The sequence below is a fragment of the Eurytemora carolleeae genome, unplaced genomic scaffold, assembly GCF_000591075.1.
Source record: "Eurytemora carolleeae unplaced genomic scaffold, Eaff_2.0 scaffold894, whole genome shotgun sequence".
NCBI classification, from domain to species: domain Eukaryota; kingdom Metazoa; phylum Arthropoda; class Copepoda; order Calanoida; family Temoridae; genus Eurytemora; species Eurytemora carolleeae.
Genome location: NW_019396781.1, coordinates 1 through 20,871, shown reverse-complemented (window position 1 = coordinate 20,871; position 20,871 = coordinate 1). Strand labels below are relative to the sequence as shown.

General features: G+C 31.4%; 2 protein-coding genes across 2 annotated transcripts; one reads left to right on the top strand and one right to left on the bottom strand.

Moving 5' to 3' along the window:
* Positions 1-2,279: 2,279 nt before the first annotated feature.
* LOC111708626 (uncharacterized) lies at positions 2,280-16,749 on the bottom strand. Its single transcript, XM_023482064.1, has 9 exons — positions 16,668-16,749; positions 13,186-13,315; positions 12,562-12,712; positions 12,201-12,239; positions 12,003-12,055; positions 11,210-11,302; positions 10,556-10,641; positions 6,586-6,715; positions 2,280-2,393 (listed from the first exon to the last, which is right to left on the bottom strand). Exons 1-9 carry the CDS (start codon positions 16,721-16,723, stop codon positions 2,313-2,315), a joined length of 819 nt encoding a protein of 272 aa, XP_023337832.1. The 5' UTR covers positions 16,724-16,749; the 3' UTR covers positions 2,280-2,312.
* A 1,783-nt stretch (positions 16,750-18,532) lies between these two features.
* LOC111708630 (cilia- and flagella-associated protein 57) lies at positions 18,533-20,407 on the top strand (the record flags this gene model as incomplete). The annotated part of the gene is given in 3 exon segments (XM_023482068.1): positions 18,533-18,599; positions 19,738-19,829; positions 20,258-20,407. Coding segments are annotated over 3 exon segments (309 nt in total), but the record flags the coding sequence as incomplete, so codon positions are not given.
* Between the last annotated feature and the right edge of the window lie 464 nt (positions 20,408-20,871).

Sequence of the window (20,871 nt, the reverse complement as noted above, 5' to 3'; positions counted from 1 at the left end):
AGAATTCTTGATTACCATTAATGTTTCTTTATCTTTAAAAAAAAATCAAAATAAATCTTTAATAACTCGTTACTCCAGTATTTGGTTTCAGTTTTGAACATGTTTCTTTATGTATATAGTGTAAATTTAAATTTTAAGTTTTGCTGAGATGAATTTATGAATAACTAAACAGAAAAATCGATTGTTCAATTCTACTCAGTAACCATGATTAATAGATAGGTGTTTAAGGGGTTCTTTCTTTTAACACGTTGTAAACATTGACTTCATCTATATAATCTCTGATACCTGTTTGTATGGCCGATCATAACTCTCGAACCCGTAGACCGATTTGTCTGACATGTTGATAGGCGAACACGGTAGATGTTCTTTTTCTACATTTTGAACTAATAAGCGTAACAGGAATATTCTTCAGTGGGTCATTCTCATCATCATTTTCATAATTTTGCTATGTAGATATATAGCTATAATGTAGATATATGTAGATATATAGCTACAATGTAGATATATGTATGATATATAGCTACAATGTAGATATATGTAGAAATATAGCTAGAATTGCTTTCTCTTTTTTCACTTAAACGGACTACCAAAATAATTTCAATTGACCCATGAATTAAATATTTACATGGACAATTTACAACAGTACACCTTTAAAGCTTTTGTCTGTGCAAACATGATATTCTTGTTTTTCTTTCTTTAAAACGTTCATTTTCAACTGTGGTTGCTCTGTAAAAATTACTTGCAAATTTATTCAGTAGAAATAAATTATGGTTTCCCAAGATGTAAAACGGCGATATCGTCCTCATTTTTATTGCTCTGAACCAGGCATGTCATTTTTAAATGGAGAGTCATTTGAAATCACGTGATCAGTCCCTTTAAAGTTCAAAGCGAAGTATCTCAAATTTTCATTATGTGTTTTTTAAAAACCTTAAAGGGATTATAAGAGCGCGTAATTTTAAATGATTTCCCATCAAAGACAGCAATGCCCGATCTAAAACGATACCCTTAAAAGCTTTGTCTGAATTAATTAAAATTCTGTGTTTTATTTTTTTTAAACTGTTAATTTTGATTTGTGGGTTCTCTTTAAAAGTGACTTGCACATTTCTTGCTTATAAGAAAAACTGGAGAAATTATCGGGATTAAACCCTGTTTCGAGTTGTCTTCCACATTTTTTCACCAGATTAAGGTTTCAAGGTTACCGTTGTAAATCGGGCATCTTGCCGGAGGGTCATTTGAAATTACGCTTACAATCCCTTTAACTTTCTTTAACTCCCGAAAACAAACCTCTGCAACCCCTGGATGGAATACCGTTTTTTAAGATGTCAGCTTAACTATTTATATACTTACAACAAGAATTAGATACTTTGTTTTCATTTTCACTTTTACCTTCTTCTTTTCTTTACACGATACATAAATAAGTACAATAATAATATATTTTATACAAATTTTACAAAAATATTTTTTGTTACAATATTCAGATACTGTTCAGGCATAATATTTGTTTTTGTTTTTTTAACTTGTGATTTTGTTTTAAAAGTTCTTTGATAGAAAGGAAATGTTACATTTTTTGTAATGGAAATAAAAATAATATAAAAAATTCTTAAGGTTTGTGTTCCGTAAAAAATAACAAAGTTTTTTTTGTTAATTTCAGCCTTGACATATGAAAATGTGAAGGATACTATGTAGTTTCAATTTTAAGTCTATGTCTCCGTACGATTAAAAAATTAACGTTTTTAAAACATTTTTTTAACTTTCAATGGATATAATTTTCAGGTAATTATGCTTTTTTATAAAACAATTATTTTATTTTATTTTTTAGGATTTTTCTTGCTTTTCTTAAACTTGAATATTTTCACAAATTGATGAATAAAGTTGCCTTTTTGCATAAATAAGCTGGATAAAGAATATCACTAAAATATATAACTCCTCGGACCAAATTTTATTAAAAGCGAGGAGTAGTTCAAGGAATAGTTGAGCCACTTGTAGAGACGTGGATAACCCACTAAACTTAACTGTAAATTAGTCCACTTGAAAAGTGGTCCAACTACATCGACTCGATCCTACTTTTTTTTTATTAAATCTGATCCATAAGCCTGAAATTTTAGACACGATATTGTAATGAAATCAGGTATTTAAAATGGAGTAAGACGATTTTGTAGATAACATTATTTTTGTTGAGAATTATTATTTCATGCAACTGTCATATTCTCTTTTCTACTGTAATTCTTACATTTAAATTTACAAAAATACAACAACACCAACTTTTTTATCGATAATACTTCCCATTCTGGTTGGTTTATTCAAGATCGTCTTCATACCTCCGGGAATCCAAGGGGTTTCAGCTTATTCGGAGGTTTACGTTTGAACTTTTGAAAAACTTGAATCATCTCATCCTAAAATATAGTGATTCAAATTCGAATCGGCAGTGGAAGCTCAGCATCGTAGCTCAAATTCACTACATTCGGGTCCTGATAGTGTAAACCTTTAATATTTCAAACTTTGATTATTTAAACTAATAGAATTCATAGTTTGAAATATCTGAAATCTACGACATTGGGTTGCAAAGATATAGAGATTAGAAAATCATAGTTTATATTAATATTGCCCCCCCCCCTCTCTGCTCCCTGCTTGGCAGTAAAACGTTGTAGAGGGTTCGATCCTTGATATACTTTTGAAAGTTTTGTAATTAACCCTGTAACTAGCTAATTATTACAGAACATTTATTATTCTGCAAAAGTTTAGATTATCTTTCATTTATTTTGCAAAGCACATTCATGCACTCAGCCTTGTTATTAAAGCATTTTCGACCTGGAATTCGAAACAATCTAATAAAGTCATGAGAAAGAAAGTATTTGGAAAATATTAAATTCAATCAATCATATTCTAGTCATTCAACAAAAAATTATTTATTAATTCTATTGTTTTTTTTTATAATTTTTAGTTAATTATTTTGACTTATTCTTGTTTATCAGGTTTATCAAGTTTATTGATCTTTTTTCTATTTATTGGAATATATAAAAGTGTATAGTGGATAGAACTCCTTAGTTCTACCTTTATTGGAATATATAAAAGCTTGGTCAATAAACACTTTAACTCACCTTAGGGAAATTTAATATCAGAAAAAATTAGTTATTCCATATACTTTTTGTCAGGGCCCTTCTCCCCTTCGCCCCTCCCTTCTCGCCCCCATTTCTAAAATTCCCCATCGACAATCTTTATTTTCCCTTCCATTGTTTGCTCAACGCCCCCAAATTGTCCTCTTCCCGTGTCATAAACTCGACCCCAATCCCCATATTTCGACGCGTTTTGATCCATCATTTCAAATCCAAAAAAATATAAACGTAAAACTTAACAAACTTGTAAATCACAAAATCTACATTTAATGGATAAAAAATTGGCCTCCCCGCCCATCCTACTCCATCTATGCTTACATACCTATAACAACGTAGAAAAGGCAGGCGACTTTGCCCTAATATTAGATATTATTGGTATAATTACAAATATTAGACAAAACTTTACCACAAATAAAAAATATAACTTCTGACAAGTAGTCTGCAATCATTTCTTGGAATATCCAATGGCAAAATACTAGTGATTTTGTAGATTTGTTATATCTATAGGTAGACACAGTGTTTTATAATACCAACATACATAGAATAAGATTGCAACTAAAACGGAAATTTGTACACTTATTTTAACATTTATTTACAAATTAATTTTTTTTTACATTTAAAAAATAGCAGTGAATTTTTAGCTGATCATACATCCATATTCTGTTCCTGTCTCGTAGATCTACGCATTCTAATCCTTTACGTAGAAAAGGGAAAAATGCATTATGACACATATTTCTGATTTACTTTCTGCCTAATATAATACAAGGCCCAGAGCTGGAGCTCTCTGTTTTTGCAGTTTTCTTTTTCATCCTATTCTTCAATTTGAAATCTTGGGCCATAAATTTCAAATCAATTATAATAGAAAGTTACTATCTGTGTTTCATACAGAGGTGTCAAATTTCTCTGACAAGTTATATTTTGGATTGATGATGCAGCTTCTCGTCCAGTTATTGTTCCATTGTCAGAATTCCGCTATTATAATGACAAATGGGATGAGAAAGATTAGGCAAGGAGTGGATATTTTCGAGAAAAGAATTCTTGATTCATGTAAGTTTAAAATGTGTACACTTATTAAAACCAGTGTAGTTGCCAACCTTGAAACCTTTCATGCAGCCCTGGTCATGAGAATTTGACCTTTTTCCACGTTTTTTCCATTAGTTTTGGAGAAGTGTCAGTTCTTTTTGAAATTTCAAACTATGAATTCTGTTAGATCAAATAATAAAAGTTTAAAATATCTAAGGTTTACACCATCAGGTTGGAAAGATTGATTGAGACTAGAAAATTTGAGTTTCTGGCAAAGACGTAGTTCCTTTAATATATTTTATTTCTTCTCAAAAACTTTTCAATAAAAGGAGTTATGATTGAGAAAATATTTTTATCGTGCGTTTAATTTACTTCAGTTTTATTTCGTATATTTTCTTTTAATGTTTTGTTGAGGCTAGTTGAGCCTATTCCTGTTGTGATTTTTTAACCAAAACTTGATATATTGCAGTATAGATCTAGATGTGGGATTAGGCGTTTACACCAACTGCCTGATGAATGGTCAGGCATAGAGATTAAAAACTACTTTTTTCTTTGCCAAAATCTCAGTTTAAACCCACTTCTGATCTACACCAAGATTTTAGTTCTTTAATTTGAAAAAAATGGTTCGTGACAAAAAAGCGCCAGTTTTGATAAGTAATTTTTCACGCACTCTTTTTCCATTTTAAGTAATTCTGGAGAATTTAGCTTTCATTTACAAATTTGATTTTTTTAATGGAAATACTTATATTTATTTATCATACAATCCCCCTCTCTTACTATTGATCAATCTTATCTCTATATAGGATTATGTTGCATGGCGGGTATTTTTAAACACATAATTCAGTTCCTATTTACACAATATTCCTTTTCTAATACTTCAGGTTTATTATGATATGTTTTATTTCATAATTTCATAATTGGTTGGTGGGTTAACAAATTATCCTGTAAAAGCCTTACACCACTGGGCACTGATTTCTTAAATAATCATTTTCTATGGTAGATATATGGTTTGAAGGGGGAAGGAAGAATGGAACCTTAGGGCCCCCTTACCTAACCCCCCCCCCCCCTCCCCTCAGCCACAAACAATTCTCGTTCCCTTTTTTACTTGCAAACTTTGGCACAAAAATATAAATAACATGTTAAAACTTTGATTATTATTATCGTTAATAAATCATATTTCAAGGGAACTAATAAGATTTTAAATTTCGGGGGAAAAAGCGGACATTTGATTAAAACATTGTAATTTTTTTCTTCTCCATAATATATTTTATTTATTTTTGCAATTTCTTGTCATTATAGACACAGAGATCTAGAAAGCTATGAAAATTTCAATTTCCAAGGACTGCACTGGCCTTTGGTTTTACAGAACTATCTCACTTATACTTTTGTATTGCCCTAGCCCTAGGACTAATAGTTGCTTATTCCTAGCTTCAGTTTATAAATAATAATTGGCAAAATATGAGTGCGTGCATAGTTTTGTTCTATGCAGTGGATCTTTGATATTTCAAACAATGAATTTTGAATAAGTTGGAAATAAGTTTGAAATAGCATAAGTTGGAAATAACGAATGTTTACATATTACAGGTTGGAAAGATATCAGGGTTAGAAAATTAGATTTAAATCCAAGTGTTAATTGTTCCTTTAGAAAAACTTGAAACGAAAATGGAGAAAAACATGAATTCTAATTTCTCCAAGATAATTTTATTTAACGTTTGTTGATTTCGTCCTTTCAAGGACTGTAAGCAGAAGCAAAGACGGCAACATCCGATTCACAACAGTAACCTCTAAACCTGTATCTGATTAATAAAGTGGAAGATATTGTTATTTTTTCCAGGTTTAAAAGTGTTTAATTCTTTTATTTCCTATATGAGGTCACTTTTGTAAAGAAATCACAATTGAAAATAATCAGTTTTTAAAATTATAAACAATGATATCTAATGTCGTGATCCGACAAAGCTTTTCAGTGTACTGTTGTGAATTGGGCTTTGCCATCTTTTCTTGAAGGGCCACTTGAAATAACGCTTACAGTCCTTTTAGCCAGTATCTACCGAAGAAGATATAAATAGATATTCCTAGTCTCATAATATCAAAATATTTGTTTAAATTGAAGTTTCAAATTTAGGATTAGGTTTCGTGCAGATTACAGGTCAGAGACTGTAGTTTACTTAAATGTACATTGTACATACATAGATATAAAAAAAAAATCTATAAATACATGTGAACAAAAACTTTCTTAAAATATTAGAAAGATCTTTGCAGTTTAAGGATTGAAAAAATGTTAGAATCGGTAATTACTAAGAAACATTTGTTTTCCTCTGAATTTTTTGTTCCCAAAAATAATTTACATTGAACTTATAGAAACTAGATTTTTAGGGCGATCTATGCGCATCTCCTAGTGTGCACATGTGTATTGCAAACGTATAGAAATAGAACCTGGTGAAACCAATACCTGAGTTTTGTTCGCAATCCCATCAGTAGTCTCCAGTATTTTCTGTCTATCGAGCACTCGTCGGAGAACCTTCAAACCACTAGTCCTCTGCCATTCACTATACTTCACCCCAGATATTATTGAAGGAGGCCTAAATATAGCAGATAGGTAGATAGGTTTATAGGTAGGTAGGTAGATAGGCAGGTAGGTAGGTAGATAGGCAGGTAGGTAGGTAGGCAGATAGGCAGGTAGGTAGGTAGGTAGATAGGCAGGTAGGTAGGTAGATAGGTTTATAGGTAGGTAGGTAGATAGGCAGGTAGGTAGGTAGATAGGCAGGTAGGTAGGTAGGTAGATAGGCAGGTAGGTAGGTAGGTAGATAGGCAGGTAGGTAGGTAGATAGGCAGGTAGGTAGATATGCAGGTAGGTAGATAGGCAGGTAGGTAGGTAGGTCAACCTAAACAAAGCTTTCGGCCTGTATTGATCTGCTGTACACATAACCGAAGAAATCTAGGGTTTTTGTGGAGAATGAGGTAGATAGATAGTTAGGTAGATATATGAAGGTATGTAGACAGGAAGGTAGGTAGATAGTTAAGTAGGGAGCTGGTAGATAGTTAAGTAGATAGGTAGGTGAGTAGCTTGTAGATAGTTAGGTATTTTATAGGGAGACAGATAGGTTATAGCTAAGTAGGTACGTTAATAGAAAGGTAGGTTTTTAGGTAGTTAGGCATTTACTATAAGTAGCTAGATACCAAGGTTTATATAAAGGTTTAGATGTAGCTAGGTTGGTAGGTTTACAGATGGATAAGGTAGAACAGAAATAAAAAATGCATATTTGTTAAAAGCATAAAATCTAACTTTTGTGTATCTGATAATTATACTGGATAATATCTGAAAGTTTTTATGTTTATGGAAAAGATAAAGAATAGATATCTATGCAAAACTACTTAGGATAATTTGTAAACAATTATTAAACTAAAACAATCCCCTTTTAAACACTTTAAAATATTCCAATTCCCACCTTGGAGGTTTTAAGAGTTTAAAAGTTTCGTGTTTACATTTCAAAACAAATAATTTACCACTGAGAGATAGATAGATAGATGTCGTCATAGTTTATCTGAAATTTTGAACAACGAAAGGGATATTTTAACATTTTCCAGGGTTATAAAATCGGCTGGGCGATGAAAGTAAACATTAAACAAGCAATGAGGAGATAAAAGTTAAAAAAAATAATAAAAAATTATAATTGTTTGATCGAGGGAGGGGGAGGGCGGTATAAAGATATTGCGTTATTACTTGTTTATCATTCTTAACCATAAAAAGTTATTACATTGGAAGAGTTTTTCTATCGTCATCAGTATCCAAAATAATTTACTCTATGGATACAGAAGATAAAAGTTTGAGGGTACCATTATGGATCAGACATGCCACAATATAAATGAAAGGTCACTAAAAATTATTTCTACAATCCCTTTAAGCTTCATATTTTACTTTTTTTTAAATCAAAAATATGTGACTTCCATTTCCACCTTTTTATCTTTTTTTCTTCTTCATTTTTTATAACACTTTGATATATGTAACCATTTACATTTATATAAGATTTATACTTCATTATTTCATGCATCTTTCTTCAATTTGAATTCAATCGTAGTTTGGTCTTAATTCAATAATCTTAAACTTTTTTAAAAAACTTTTTTCTTCAAAACGCATACTCCACCAAAACAAGTACAAAAAGAAAATCACAAGGACAAAATGTTTAATCATTATGGTGGTAAAAAGTTACAAAACAAAATTACTATATTTGCGGACTGAGGTAAATAACAATTTAATCGAAATATTTTGGTTTAGAGTTTACCGGGCATTACTCTACATGTATGCCGAGTCCATTAGCGAGTGCTCCAATCAGGGTTCAGTCATGTGTTTGTTGTCTATTCTGAACCAATAAAAATAGTATTGCGGTAACATCTATCTTTCTATCTATCTCATTATCCAATTAGAGGTATGAATCCTTTGATCGGCGCTATCAGTACATGGAAATATTTACTTCTAATGTAACTATGGTGACATGCATTTTTGAGAATTCCAAATAAAACTGAGATGCCCCGAGGTCAGAACTTTTGAGTTGTATATCTCGGGATCTCCATCTTATTCAGATCTACGGAGTATTATCATTCCTCTTTGATATCCCGTGATGCATGTAATACTCTGAAGGGATAACTTTAATTAATTGATCAGCATTAATCCTCAAATTTAAAATTGCCCACTTTGGATATCGAGATCAAACGTTCAAGTTTAAAAATATAGATAAATAAATAAATAAATAGCTCATGTCCGGAAAAAAATTTAAATATTTTGTCCGCAAAAAATATGTTCATTTTTAAAAAATCAAATAAAAACAGGGAAATCCGAGAAAAAAGTGGCATGGAAATTAGAAAGCAAAGTTTAAAAGACAAAATTATCTTAAAGAGTAGTATAAACTTATATATAAGGAAGAAAACGTTTCTTAGTTGAAAGATTAAAGAATTGTAAAAAAGTAGAAGTTTCTAATTATGACCTCTGCAGAAGAATTTTAAATTGAATTCGTTGTAACAATAAACCCCTGGTTTATATCCCCCCAGCGTGGTAATTACAATAAACCCGGAAAAGATTGGAAAGGTTTCGTGTGTTCAAGAATTACAGAGTGGCAGCTCCTCTGAGCTAGAAATAGAAAATAAAGAATAAAAAGATGGAAATCTAATTAAAAGTTACAAAGCTAAAATTAATAATAAAACTAGCATTTATTTTATCTTAAATATTTCCAAATTAAAACTATTTTGCAAAAAAAATTAAGATTTTTTTAAAGATAAGAAAATTTTCCTAAAACATGTTTGAAAATCAATAGTTCAGATTTGCAAAATTAAGAAAAAACTTTTTTAAATGGTATTCATTTTTTACAAAAAACTACTGCGACAAATCTGATAAAAATGAAATCTGACAGCTCTAGAGCAAAACTTATTCAATTTCCGCAACATTTAGCAGTAGAAGGAGAATCTTTAATCAAGTGCAAAGAGAATCCTGCGAAAATGATTACTTCTCTTTTTCTTTATTCTAACACTGTTTTCCATTGATTCTTTGAAGTTAGATTTAATTTTAAACATTTTAACGAATTTTTTCCAACGATCTCTGATTTTGTAATCCTATATCTTTGCAACATGATGTTGTAGATCTTTTTTTAAACTTTGATTGCTGTTAGATCCAATAGTTTAAGTTTGAAATATCAAAGGTTCACACCACAAGGTTGCAAAGATATAGGGATTAGAATATTTGAGTTCGTGGCAAAAACTCAGTTCCTTTATTTAAAAAAAATGTTAAACCTTAAAATTGTACTTTTCAGTTTACAATACCCACACATCATAATTCAATGGACCAGATACAACGGAATTGAGTTTTTGCCACAAACTCAAGTTTTCTAATCCCTATAGCTGTGCATCCTGATGATGTAAATCTGTGATATTTCAAACTTAGACTATTTGATCTAACAAAATTCATAGTTTGAAATATCATAAGTCTACAACATTGGGTTTTAAAGATATAGAAATTAGAAAACAAGAGTTTGTTGCAAGAACTCATTCCCATTAAAATTGTGTGTTGATGATGGACCAAACCTCATAGTGTTAATAAAGTAGGTTCCACATTTTATTGTAAATATATTTTGGTCTTGGTTGACCCTCGTCAGTTCTGTCATGAAGATTCAATTATTATTCCTTTATCAAAAAGATAATTTTTGGTATGCAACTTTTTTCATTGAATCCCGCTAATCTAACAACTTTTCTAAATAAAAAAGTTTTTAGTGAATCCCTCGTGGGTTTAAATTTCATTTGTTCTAATTTGTCTAATTTCATATTTTTAAGCAGATTATTATATCAGGAATATACAAAGTCTTGATTTATCATTTCATTTCTAACTCAAATATATTTGGTCATTGGATCCCTTTAAACTTAAGCCGAGGGTTTACCTGTATACGTCCTGTGTTGAGCTGGTATCAGATATTAAAGATGCTGGGGTTGGAACATTTTCATTTTCTTCCTCCTCATCTTCCTCCTGTACTTGGGTATTCAAGTATTCAAGTATTCAAGCATAAAAGTATTCAAGTATTCAAGTATTCAAGTATCTAAGTATCCAAGTATCTAAATATCAAAGTATCTAAGTATCCAAGTATCCAAGTATCTAAGTATCTAAGTATCTAAGTATCTAAGTATCCAAGTATCCAAGCAGCTAAGTATCTAAGTATCTAAGTATCTAAGTATCTAAGTATCTAAGTATCTAAGTATCTAAGTATCTAAGTATCCAAGTATCTAAGTATCCAAGTATCTAAGTATTCAATTATCTAAGTATCTAAGTATCCAAGTATCTAAGTATCCAAGTATCTAAGTATCCAAGTATCCAAGTATCCAAGTATCCAAGTATCCAAGTATCTAAGTATCTAAGTATCCAAGTATCTAAATATCTAAGTATCTTAGTATCTAAGTATCTAAGTATCTAAGTATCCAAGTATTTAAGTATCCAAGTATCTAAGTATCCAATTATCTAAGTATCCAAGTATCTAAGTATCCAAGTATCTAAGTATCTAAGTATCCAAGTATTCAAGTATCTAAGTATCCAAGTATTCCTGTAAATCAGTTTCCTGATATAAAATATCTGAGAATAGATCTTGAACTCCTCTCTTGTTAATTTCAATCCTACTTGGAGTATCTCGTACAATCTTATTTCAGCAATAATAATGAATTGAATTAAAATCACATTTTATAAAAATTAAACCAAAGAAAGATTTTCCCCTTGTTTAAATTATTGTTTTCATTATGATTTAATTTGGTTGGTTTAATTTAACTATGCATTTTTAATGCCTATAATTATTACTTTATTTGTAATTACTTTTTGTAATGATCTTGTTCATACTTTTCTTTGTAATATTAGTTTTGTGGAATTTTAAGGAATTGAACACTTTCTAGTTTTCGAATTCTCATGTCGGAGAATACTGATGACGTACATCTTAGATGTTTCAAAAATTTACTATTTTTATATTACAGAATTCATAATTTGAAATTTCAAAGTTCTATATATTCAGGTTGGAAAGATAAGAAGATTGGAAAACTACAGTTTGTGGCAAGTTTTCAGGTCTTTTAAAAGTTTTGTTATTTGCAATCATGAACCACCTCACGTGTCATATTTGTCTTTTTTATCTCTGGATTAAATATTTTTAACATTGTTAGTTTTAAAGGTAGTGTTCGCGAAAAATGAAAGGGGGTATAGACTTAATGCGATAAAAAAGCGCTTTTGATCGCTAACAGATAGTAGTAAGATTAGTAGCGATTAAAAGCGCTTTTTTATCGCATCGAGCCTATACCCCCTTTCATTTTCGCGAACACTACCTTTAAATTAGTTTTTTGTATTATTGTTTGTTCCTGATTTCTCTGTCTGCTCCACCCCTTGGCTGAGGTCGGCCTACTTCTCCGTCCTACCCCAAAAAGACACAAATTATTATTTTTCAAGAATTAATGATTTTTCAAGATTTTGGGGAAAATAAAAAATGGCGTTTTAACGCTTTTCAATACAAACTCTGAAAAAACAGAGAGGCTGGAATTTAGATTTCTAATATACACCTGCTGCAACTACATTTCCTGCAGTAGTCATTTCCTCGTCTATTTTTAACATTCTTGAAAGAAAACTAGAATTTCATGTTTAAATCGGACATTTTATACAACTTTTAAGGGATTGTAGACTGATTTAACTAAATCTCTCTTTACCGACTGGCATGTCCGATTTACAAAGGTTCCTTAAGAATAAAAAGCTACAAGAACGACGATTTTTTAAAAACATTATTTATCAGATAAAGGTTTACAGTGTACTCTTTTGAATCCGGCATGTCTCACTTAAAATGAAGAGTTACATAAAACTACGTCTACAGTTCATTTCATCAAATGAAGAAGAAAAAAATATAAAACTATGGAAAAGAATGTGTTCCTGTATTGTATTTGTTATCCTCTAACCGATGAGAGATACTTGATTCCTCTAACCGGTTGATTGGCACATCTAATAAATGTATAACTGTGTTCTCCTCTAAACTACTGGAGGTACTCCCTCTACTCCTCCTAGTTCTTGTTCTCCGGTAGATCTGGGCATCAAGTACAATTATATTTAATCAAATCCTACTTTTTAAACTCTTGCAAATATTAATAATGAAAATTAATTTTTTTATTATAATGAATTTTCAATCTTCTACGTCCTAATCTTCTTCAATAACCTGATGTTAATTAAACAACAAAGTGCATCCTTCTCTCTAATTATGCAATAAAATGAATTTCCCTCCCATGATTAACATGATTAAAATGTACTCCCGGCACATCCAATTATAACTATGTAATGTGCGCAACCCCTAATTCTAAAGAAGAATGTACTCCTCTCCAGAATTCTATTGATAGAATTTGATGTCTCCTTTCCAATAATGGGTTAATATGAAGCTTTACTCGATATCCCCTTTTATTTACCCCCCCCCCTCTCTACTTCAAAATAACCCCCACTCCCTACTCTCCTCCTCCTCTGATACGAGCCTAATATTTACTCATTTGTAATCCCATGTACTCCTTCCTGGTTATCTGTCTCAATATCCTCCCCTGAGTCATGAGAATGTAGATCTGTTGAACTAAGGTTTTCTGCAGAATTCTCTTCTAGGATTAATCCTTCTATTCTTCCGTTCTCACTCACATAGTGAACTTCCCTGAAATGAATTGGAATTAAAATAACATTTAAAACACCAAAACTCACTTTAAACTTTTTAATGGAGGACATTAACATTGCTTCGAGTGATTTTAAGGTTCATTTTCGATGATTGGAGGTATGTCAATGTAATTGAACACTTGCCACAAACTCTAATTTTCTACTTCCCATATCTTTGCAACCTGAAAGTGTACACCTTTGATATTTCTAACTTAGACTATGTATGTATTTGGTCTAACAAAATTCATAATTGAAATATCCAAGGTTTACTCCATCAGTATAAAACAAATCTCTTAGAAATAATAAGAAATCTCTCTCCAATATTTAGTTCCAAGTGTAATGCAATGAATTAATTAAATATAACTAGACAACTAGACAACCAGACAACTAGACAAATAGACAACTAGACAACTAGACAACTAGACAACTAGACAACTAGACAACTAGACAACTAGACAACTAGACAACTAGACAACTAGACAACTAGACAACCAGACAACTAGACAACCAGACAACTAGACAACTAGACAACTAGACAACTAGACAACTAACAACGAGACAACTAGACAACTAGACAACTAGACAACTAGACAACTAGACAACTAGACAACTAGACAACTAGACAACTAGAAAACTAGACAACTAAACAACTAAACAACCAGACAACTAGACAACTAGACAACTAGACAACTAGACAAATAGACAACTAGACAACCAGACAATTAGACAATTAGACAACTAGACAACCAGACAACTAGACAACTAGACAAATAGAAAACTAGACAACTAGACAACTAGACAACTAGACAACTAGACAACTAGACAACCAGACAATTAAATTTTCCTTAAATTTTCCTTTTTCTACCTTGCAGGTTTGCATGTTAGTAAACTTATAAATAGTTTTAATCAACATAGTCATATCAGTCAGAGAGGGGGTTAACCCTTTTTCCGATATAAGGGTACACAACCTGGTGACCGATAGGATAAGGTTTAAGGAAAAAATATAATAATAATAATAATTAGAATAAAGGAAGGGATAGTCGACCAATATTTCTTCAAGTTTTTATCAAACAGCACAATTAGTTGTTTTTGTTTGCAACTTATCCAGACTTTTCTTAGAACACTTTCCTTAACCTCTAAACTTCTAATTCCTATATCTTGGCAACATGATGTTGAAATAGCAAAGGTCTACGACTTTACCGAGTTATCAGTTCCTTTACAAACAGACTAAAATAGACTAAAATAGACTAAAATAGACTAAAATAGACTAAAATAGAATAAAATAGACTAAAATAGACTAAAATAGACTAAAATAGAATAAAATAGACTAAAAAAGACTAAAATAGACTAAAATAGAATAAAATAGACTAAAATAGGCTAAAATAGACTAAAGAACTCGATTAAAAAGCAATGGTTAGTGATATTGGAATAAATAGAGAAAGTTTTGAGCATCGGTTTTCTTCGTTTTTAAACATTTTAGTTTTTTTTTGGTTTCCTGAGGCTTTATAAAATATGAGAAGTTCCATTAATTTTAAAATTGTATGTTCAAAAAATTATTTTTTTTTCACTGTGCACAATGTTAATTCTGACGTAACATACTGGCCTATATGATTTCTCAAATCGGTAAATAACAAACAATTGGGTTTTCTTCGTTCAATGTATATATCATTTGTCTGAAAATTTTGAATAATTTAATAAAACATAGGATGCCCGTTACTTAATATAGGAACTAAATAAATATAATTGTTTGATAATTTACTTTTATTTGTAAGTTTATTAGTTATGGGTTGCATATCTTTTATATTTCATTGTGCCAACATTTTGAAAATCTAAGAATATTTTATGAGTCAATTCAGTCAAATTTTTCAAGAATTCAAAATAATACAGAGAACAATGATATCCATGCATCAAACTAAATAATTTTATTCAGTTCAGCCCCCCCCCCCTGTAGTCTAGATGGCTCCAACCTGAAAGTTTTCAACTCTTCCTAAAGTATTATTATGCCTGCAGAACTCAAGAACCAGGATTAAAACAATGACGTCATGAATAAAACACAAATATTGCAAGTAAATTGCTGCACAAAAACCATCTAAATAAACATTAATGCCGGGGTTGCAGGAATATTTTCCGGACTATAAAATATCTTTATGTAGACTAGTATTTTAGGGTAAATGAAATATATTAGGGTACTGCAAGGAGAGGAACCAATAAATTCCTAGCATAAAAAATATATTTTTTTCATAAAAGCATTAACAATAGCATAATTCACGATATATTTTATTTTTCAATGATATGAAAGGTTTTAAATATAACTGTTTAAGCAAATGTCACTAAACAAGTTAGATATATGATGTCTGTAAATCCGTAATTAAAAATATTAGCAGATAATACTCTTAGATTAATATACTTATACAGCAGGGATAATAATATACACCTAGAGCAGGGAAAATAATATACTCCTAGAGCAGGGATATTAATATACTCCTTGAGCAGGGATATTAATATACTCCTTGAGCAGGGAGATTAATATACTCCTTGAGCAGGGAGATTAATATACTCCTTGAGCAGGGAGATTAATATACTCCTAGAGCAGGGAGAGTAATATACTCCTAGAGCAGGGATATTTATATACTCCTTGAGCAGGGATATTAATATACTCCTAGAGCAGGGAGAATAATATACTCCTAGAGCAGGGAGATTAATATACTCCTTGAGCAGGGAGATTAATATACTCCTAGAGCAGGGATATTAATATACTCCTAGAGCAGGGAGATTAATATACTCCTAGAGCAGGGAGATTAATATACTCCTAGAGCAGGGAGATTAATATACTCCTAGAGCAGGGAGATTAATATACTCCTAGAGCAGGGAGATTAATATACTCCTAGAGCAGGGAGATTAATATACTCCTAGAGCAGGGATATTAATATACTCCTAGAGCAGGGATATTAATATACTCCTAGAGCAGGGAGATTAATATACTCCTTGAGCAGGGATATTAATATACTCCTTGAGCAGGGAGAGTAATATAATCCTAGTGCAGGGAGATTGATATACTCCTTGAGCAGGGAGAGTAATATAATCCTAGAGCAGGGAGATTAATATACTCCTTGAGCAGGGAGATTAATATACTCCTTGAGTAGGGATATTAATATACTCCTAGAGCAGGGATATTAATATCTACAAAGAAAGAGACGTATTTAAGCCTAGATCAACTAAAAGGAAGCACTATTCTCTTTGAAAAAGACGAAATATGATTGTAGAGCACGGAAGACCTGTAAGTTTGTTTAAGAGCAACAGATATTTAACTGCTCCCAGGTAGTTGGGACGAATGAGAAGAGTAACTATGATACCTAGGTTCAGAGTCGAGGTTTACTTCTGTGATCATTCTATCTCCGTCGGGATACATTTCTACACTCAGGGTACGGAAAACAATTGGAGGTTTAACGCCGGAGGGGGGCGGGTGTAGGTTTAGTAGATTTTTATTTTTCCCAAGGGGGAAGAGGAGGTATAAACACAAAATTTATCTTTAAAACAAATTAGTTCTTAAAAATATCGACGTTTAAGACTTTAGATTTTTTGTAATAAAACATACCAACATTCGTGTTTATAGAGAAACATTTTTTTCATTACAGTACACTATACAGGGGGATTTCAGGGGAATATTAATAATAACAAACAGTAACGTACTGCTAGAACTGTCAACATTATCTAAGAAAACCACAAGCCGACTTGACTTTTAATTAAAACACGAATCTCCAAAATAACAAGAAAAGCTTACCATTCCAGGAAAGGGTGAAACTACAGTACAAATAAGGGTTCTTTTTTTTGATAAAAATACTTAAATCCATCTTGCACCAGTCCTAAACTTTTCTTCAAAACACTTTTTAAAGAAAAATTAACAAAATGTTTTCCCAAATTATTAAGAAACCTTAAAATCGTAAAAATCCTATAAAAATGAAAATATATAAACAAACCCCGTTTTTTCTTTAAATCAAACAATCTTGAAATATCGAAAAACGTGCAAATGGACAGTATTCAGCGGTTGTTTTCTTCGATGGATGTTGCTTTATAATTTTGCCATTTTCGATAAAAAAAGTCTCAACGATATTCAAAGGACACTATTTAAAAATAGCGAAAATAGTTTAGCTGCTTATACGCGTAGTTGAATTACATCTCTTGTGAGCCGGTTCAAGTAGAAGTTAAACTAAAGGAATTGAGTCTTTGCAACAAATCCCAATTTTCTAATACCTATATATCTACAACCAAATTATGTAAACCTTAGATAGAGGGATTTAAAAACCAGAGTTTGTGGCAAAGACTCAATTTCTTTACGTGGTTCTACTACGTCTCGCCCTGTATTGAAACTCGTCCCAGATACAAAAACTTTCTTCTCAGAAATATGTAAAAAAAAAATGGAAAGTTTATTAATTGGGAATTTTAATTCATCAGATGAAATAGATCATGCATTTTAAAGCTTGAGATTATAAGAACAATATATATTTTTTATATCTGAATGTTTGAAATTAGATGAATAATAAAGAACAAGCTTTAGAGCCAAAATATGTACCGAATTTTTAATATGATATAACATTCGAAAGGAATTGAGTCTTTTCCTGCTCTAGGAGTATATTACTCTCCCTGCTGTATAAGTATAAATTCTGTTATATCAAAAATTAAAATTTTGAAATTACAAAAATTACCCAATTTAGAACTGCGAGATGAGAGAGACCCTGAAGTAATAGTATTTTAAAAATCTACATAAATGAAATTAATAAATAGAAAACCATATTCCCCATGTTGTAACAATCCCTTTCATTGTATTACAGTGTGTAGCCCATCAGCTGTTTTTTATTCTTATTGACAAAACAAAACAAATATTTAATTCGTAATCCTAACTTGTGTAGAGTGTAGAGTGTAGAGTGTAGAGTGTAGAGTGTGGAGTGTAGAGTGTAGAGTGTAGAGATGTAGAGTGTAGAGTGCAGAGTGTAGACTGTAGAGTTTAGAGTGTAGAGTGTAGACTGTAGAGTGTAGACTGTAGAGTGTAGACTGTAGAGTGTACTGTATAACTGTATAACTGTACTCCTAGTCTGAGTAACATTGATAAAGATATTCTTGTTTTTCTACCTGAATATTGTTTAATTTTAATTGTGGTCTTTCTCAAATAATTTATTTATATTTAAAAAACGTGGATTTATATATTTATTCAAGAATTAAAATGGAAATAAAGCCGAGTTTCCTCTACGGAGTTAGAGACGGAATCTGCGGAGGTGTCGAGTTCTTAGGTAAACAGAGTAAAGGAATTCAGTCTTTGTTACAAATTCAAATTTTATTATTCCTATATCTTTGCAACCTGTTGGTGTAAACCTTTGATACTTCAAACTCAGATAGTTAATATAGCAGAAATTATCGTTAGAAATATCAAAGGTTTACGACTCTGGTTGCAAAGATAAGAAAAATTCTGGGTTCGACGATTCGCGCTCATTATGGGGAATCAAAAATTATATTATAAAATGTATCAATCCAGGAAAATAATTCATATTCCGCCACACACTCTGAATAACACCTCAAAACTGATTTTTTGTTTTATTCAAATTCTTTTTTAATAAAATCTTGATATCCCTCCTTCGGGGAATTCTAGCAAAAAAAAATAGAATTTATTTTTCAATTTTTTTAGAAGACTATAAATTGATTTATAAATTTATTTAAAAGACCCAAGCTTTTTGTATGTTTTATTTAGGAGACTCTAGCTTGATGTATCTATCTATGCTTGATGTATCTTTCTATCTAGGGGACTCTAGCTTTATGTATCTATCTATCTATCTAAGGGACTCTAGCTTGATGTATATATGAATCTAGGAGACTCTAGCTAGATGTATATATCTATCTAGGGGACTCTAGCTTAATGTATCTATCTAGGGGACTCTAGTTTGATGTATCTATCTAGGGGACTCTAGCTTTATGTATCTATCTATCTAGGGGACTCTAGCTTGATGTATCTATTTATCTAGGGGACTCCAGCTTGATGTATTTATTTATCTAGGGGACTCTAGCTTGATGTGTCTATCTAGGGGACTCTAGTTTGATGTATCTATCTATCTAGGGGACTCTAGCTTGATGTATCTATCTATCTAGGGGACTCTAGCTTGATGTAGCTATCTATCTAGGGGATTCTAGTTTGATGTATCTATCTATCTAGGGGACTCTAGCTTGATGTATCTATTTATCTAGGGGACTCTAGCTTGATGTATCTATCTATTTAGGGGACTCTAGTTTGATGTATCTCTTTATCTAGGGGACTCTAGCTTGATGTATCTATTTATCTAGGGGACTCTAGCTTGATGTATCTATCTATCTAGGGGACTCTAGCTTGATGTATCTATTTATCTAGGGGACTCTAGCTTGATGTATCTATCTATCTAGGGGACTCTAGCTTGATGTATCCAGCTGGGGCTGGAATTGCGAAGGTTTCAACCAAAGATTTCTCTCAGGAAATAATTCCATTAGTTAACAAGGTAAACAAATGTGATATAACTTTGCTTTTAAATAGAAAAATTGAAATAAACGATAATTACTGATGAGTGATACCAAGAAAATTGATTTATGAAAAAAATTATTGTTTTCGATCATGTTTAGTTGTAAAATAAACAGTGATCTTGCAGTTTTTAATGATTAATATTGTTTAAGTTACAATACTTACAATTTTAATAATGTCTTGGACGTTCGTTCGTGAGCCAGAAACTTTTTAAAGTATGCCACAAACTCTGATTTTCTAATCCCTATATGTTTGAAACCCAATGATCTAAGATATTTCAAACTACGGATTAGTTTAGATCAAATAACCTAAGTTTGAAATATCAAAGGTTTACACTATCAGGTTGCAAAGATATAGGAATAGAACATTTAAGTTTGAGGCAAATACTCAATCCCTTTATGAATTCAGGGTAAAAGGATTACAGCTATCGGAGTAAACCCAACCCGGAAATTGATTGCGTTCTCCGAGTACGGAGAGAGACCTCTGCTCATTATTTTCGACCTGGAGACAAGGAAGAGAAGGAAGATTCTACGCTGTTCAGAACTCAAAAGTTTTGAGGTTTAGAACTTTTTTAGTTATGCGCAAGGCCAGTTTACAATAGTGGGACAAATCTATATTGATTCTCAACCACCTTCATGTTTTCCTTACACGATCAAAATATCACCTGCATGCAACCTTATTATTTAATCTAATGAAAGATAAACATTTTTATTTTCTTTTATTTTCTTTGCAACCTTTGATAATTTAAACATAGATTTGTTCATGGTAGGAACTATCTAAGGTCTCCAACAGTTTCAAAAATATATATAGAGATTAAAAAATTTGAGTTTGTGACAAATACTCAGTTCCTTTGGATTTTTTGTATCTGTCTGTTTGTGCCCAATAAACGACAAAACGGCTGAGCCGGTAGAGCCCTTATTATTATTGGCTACACTGTTAGAAAAACCCGCTTACAATCAACAGTATTCAGTTCACGCACCAAGCCATGAAGATCCGTTGTAATATATCAACGATAATTCTGC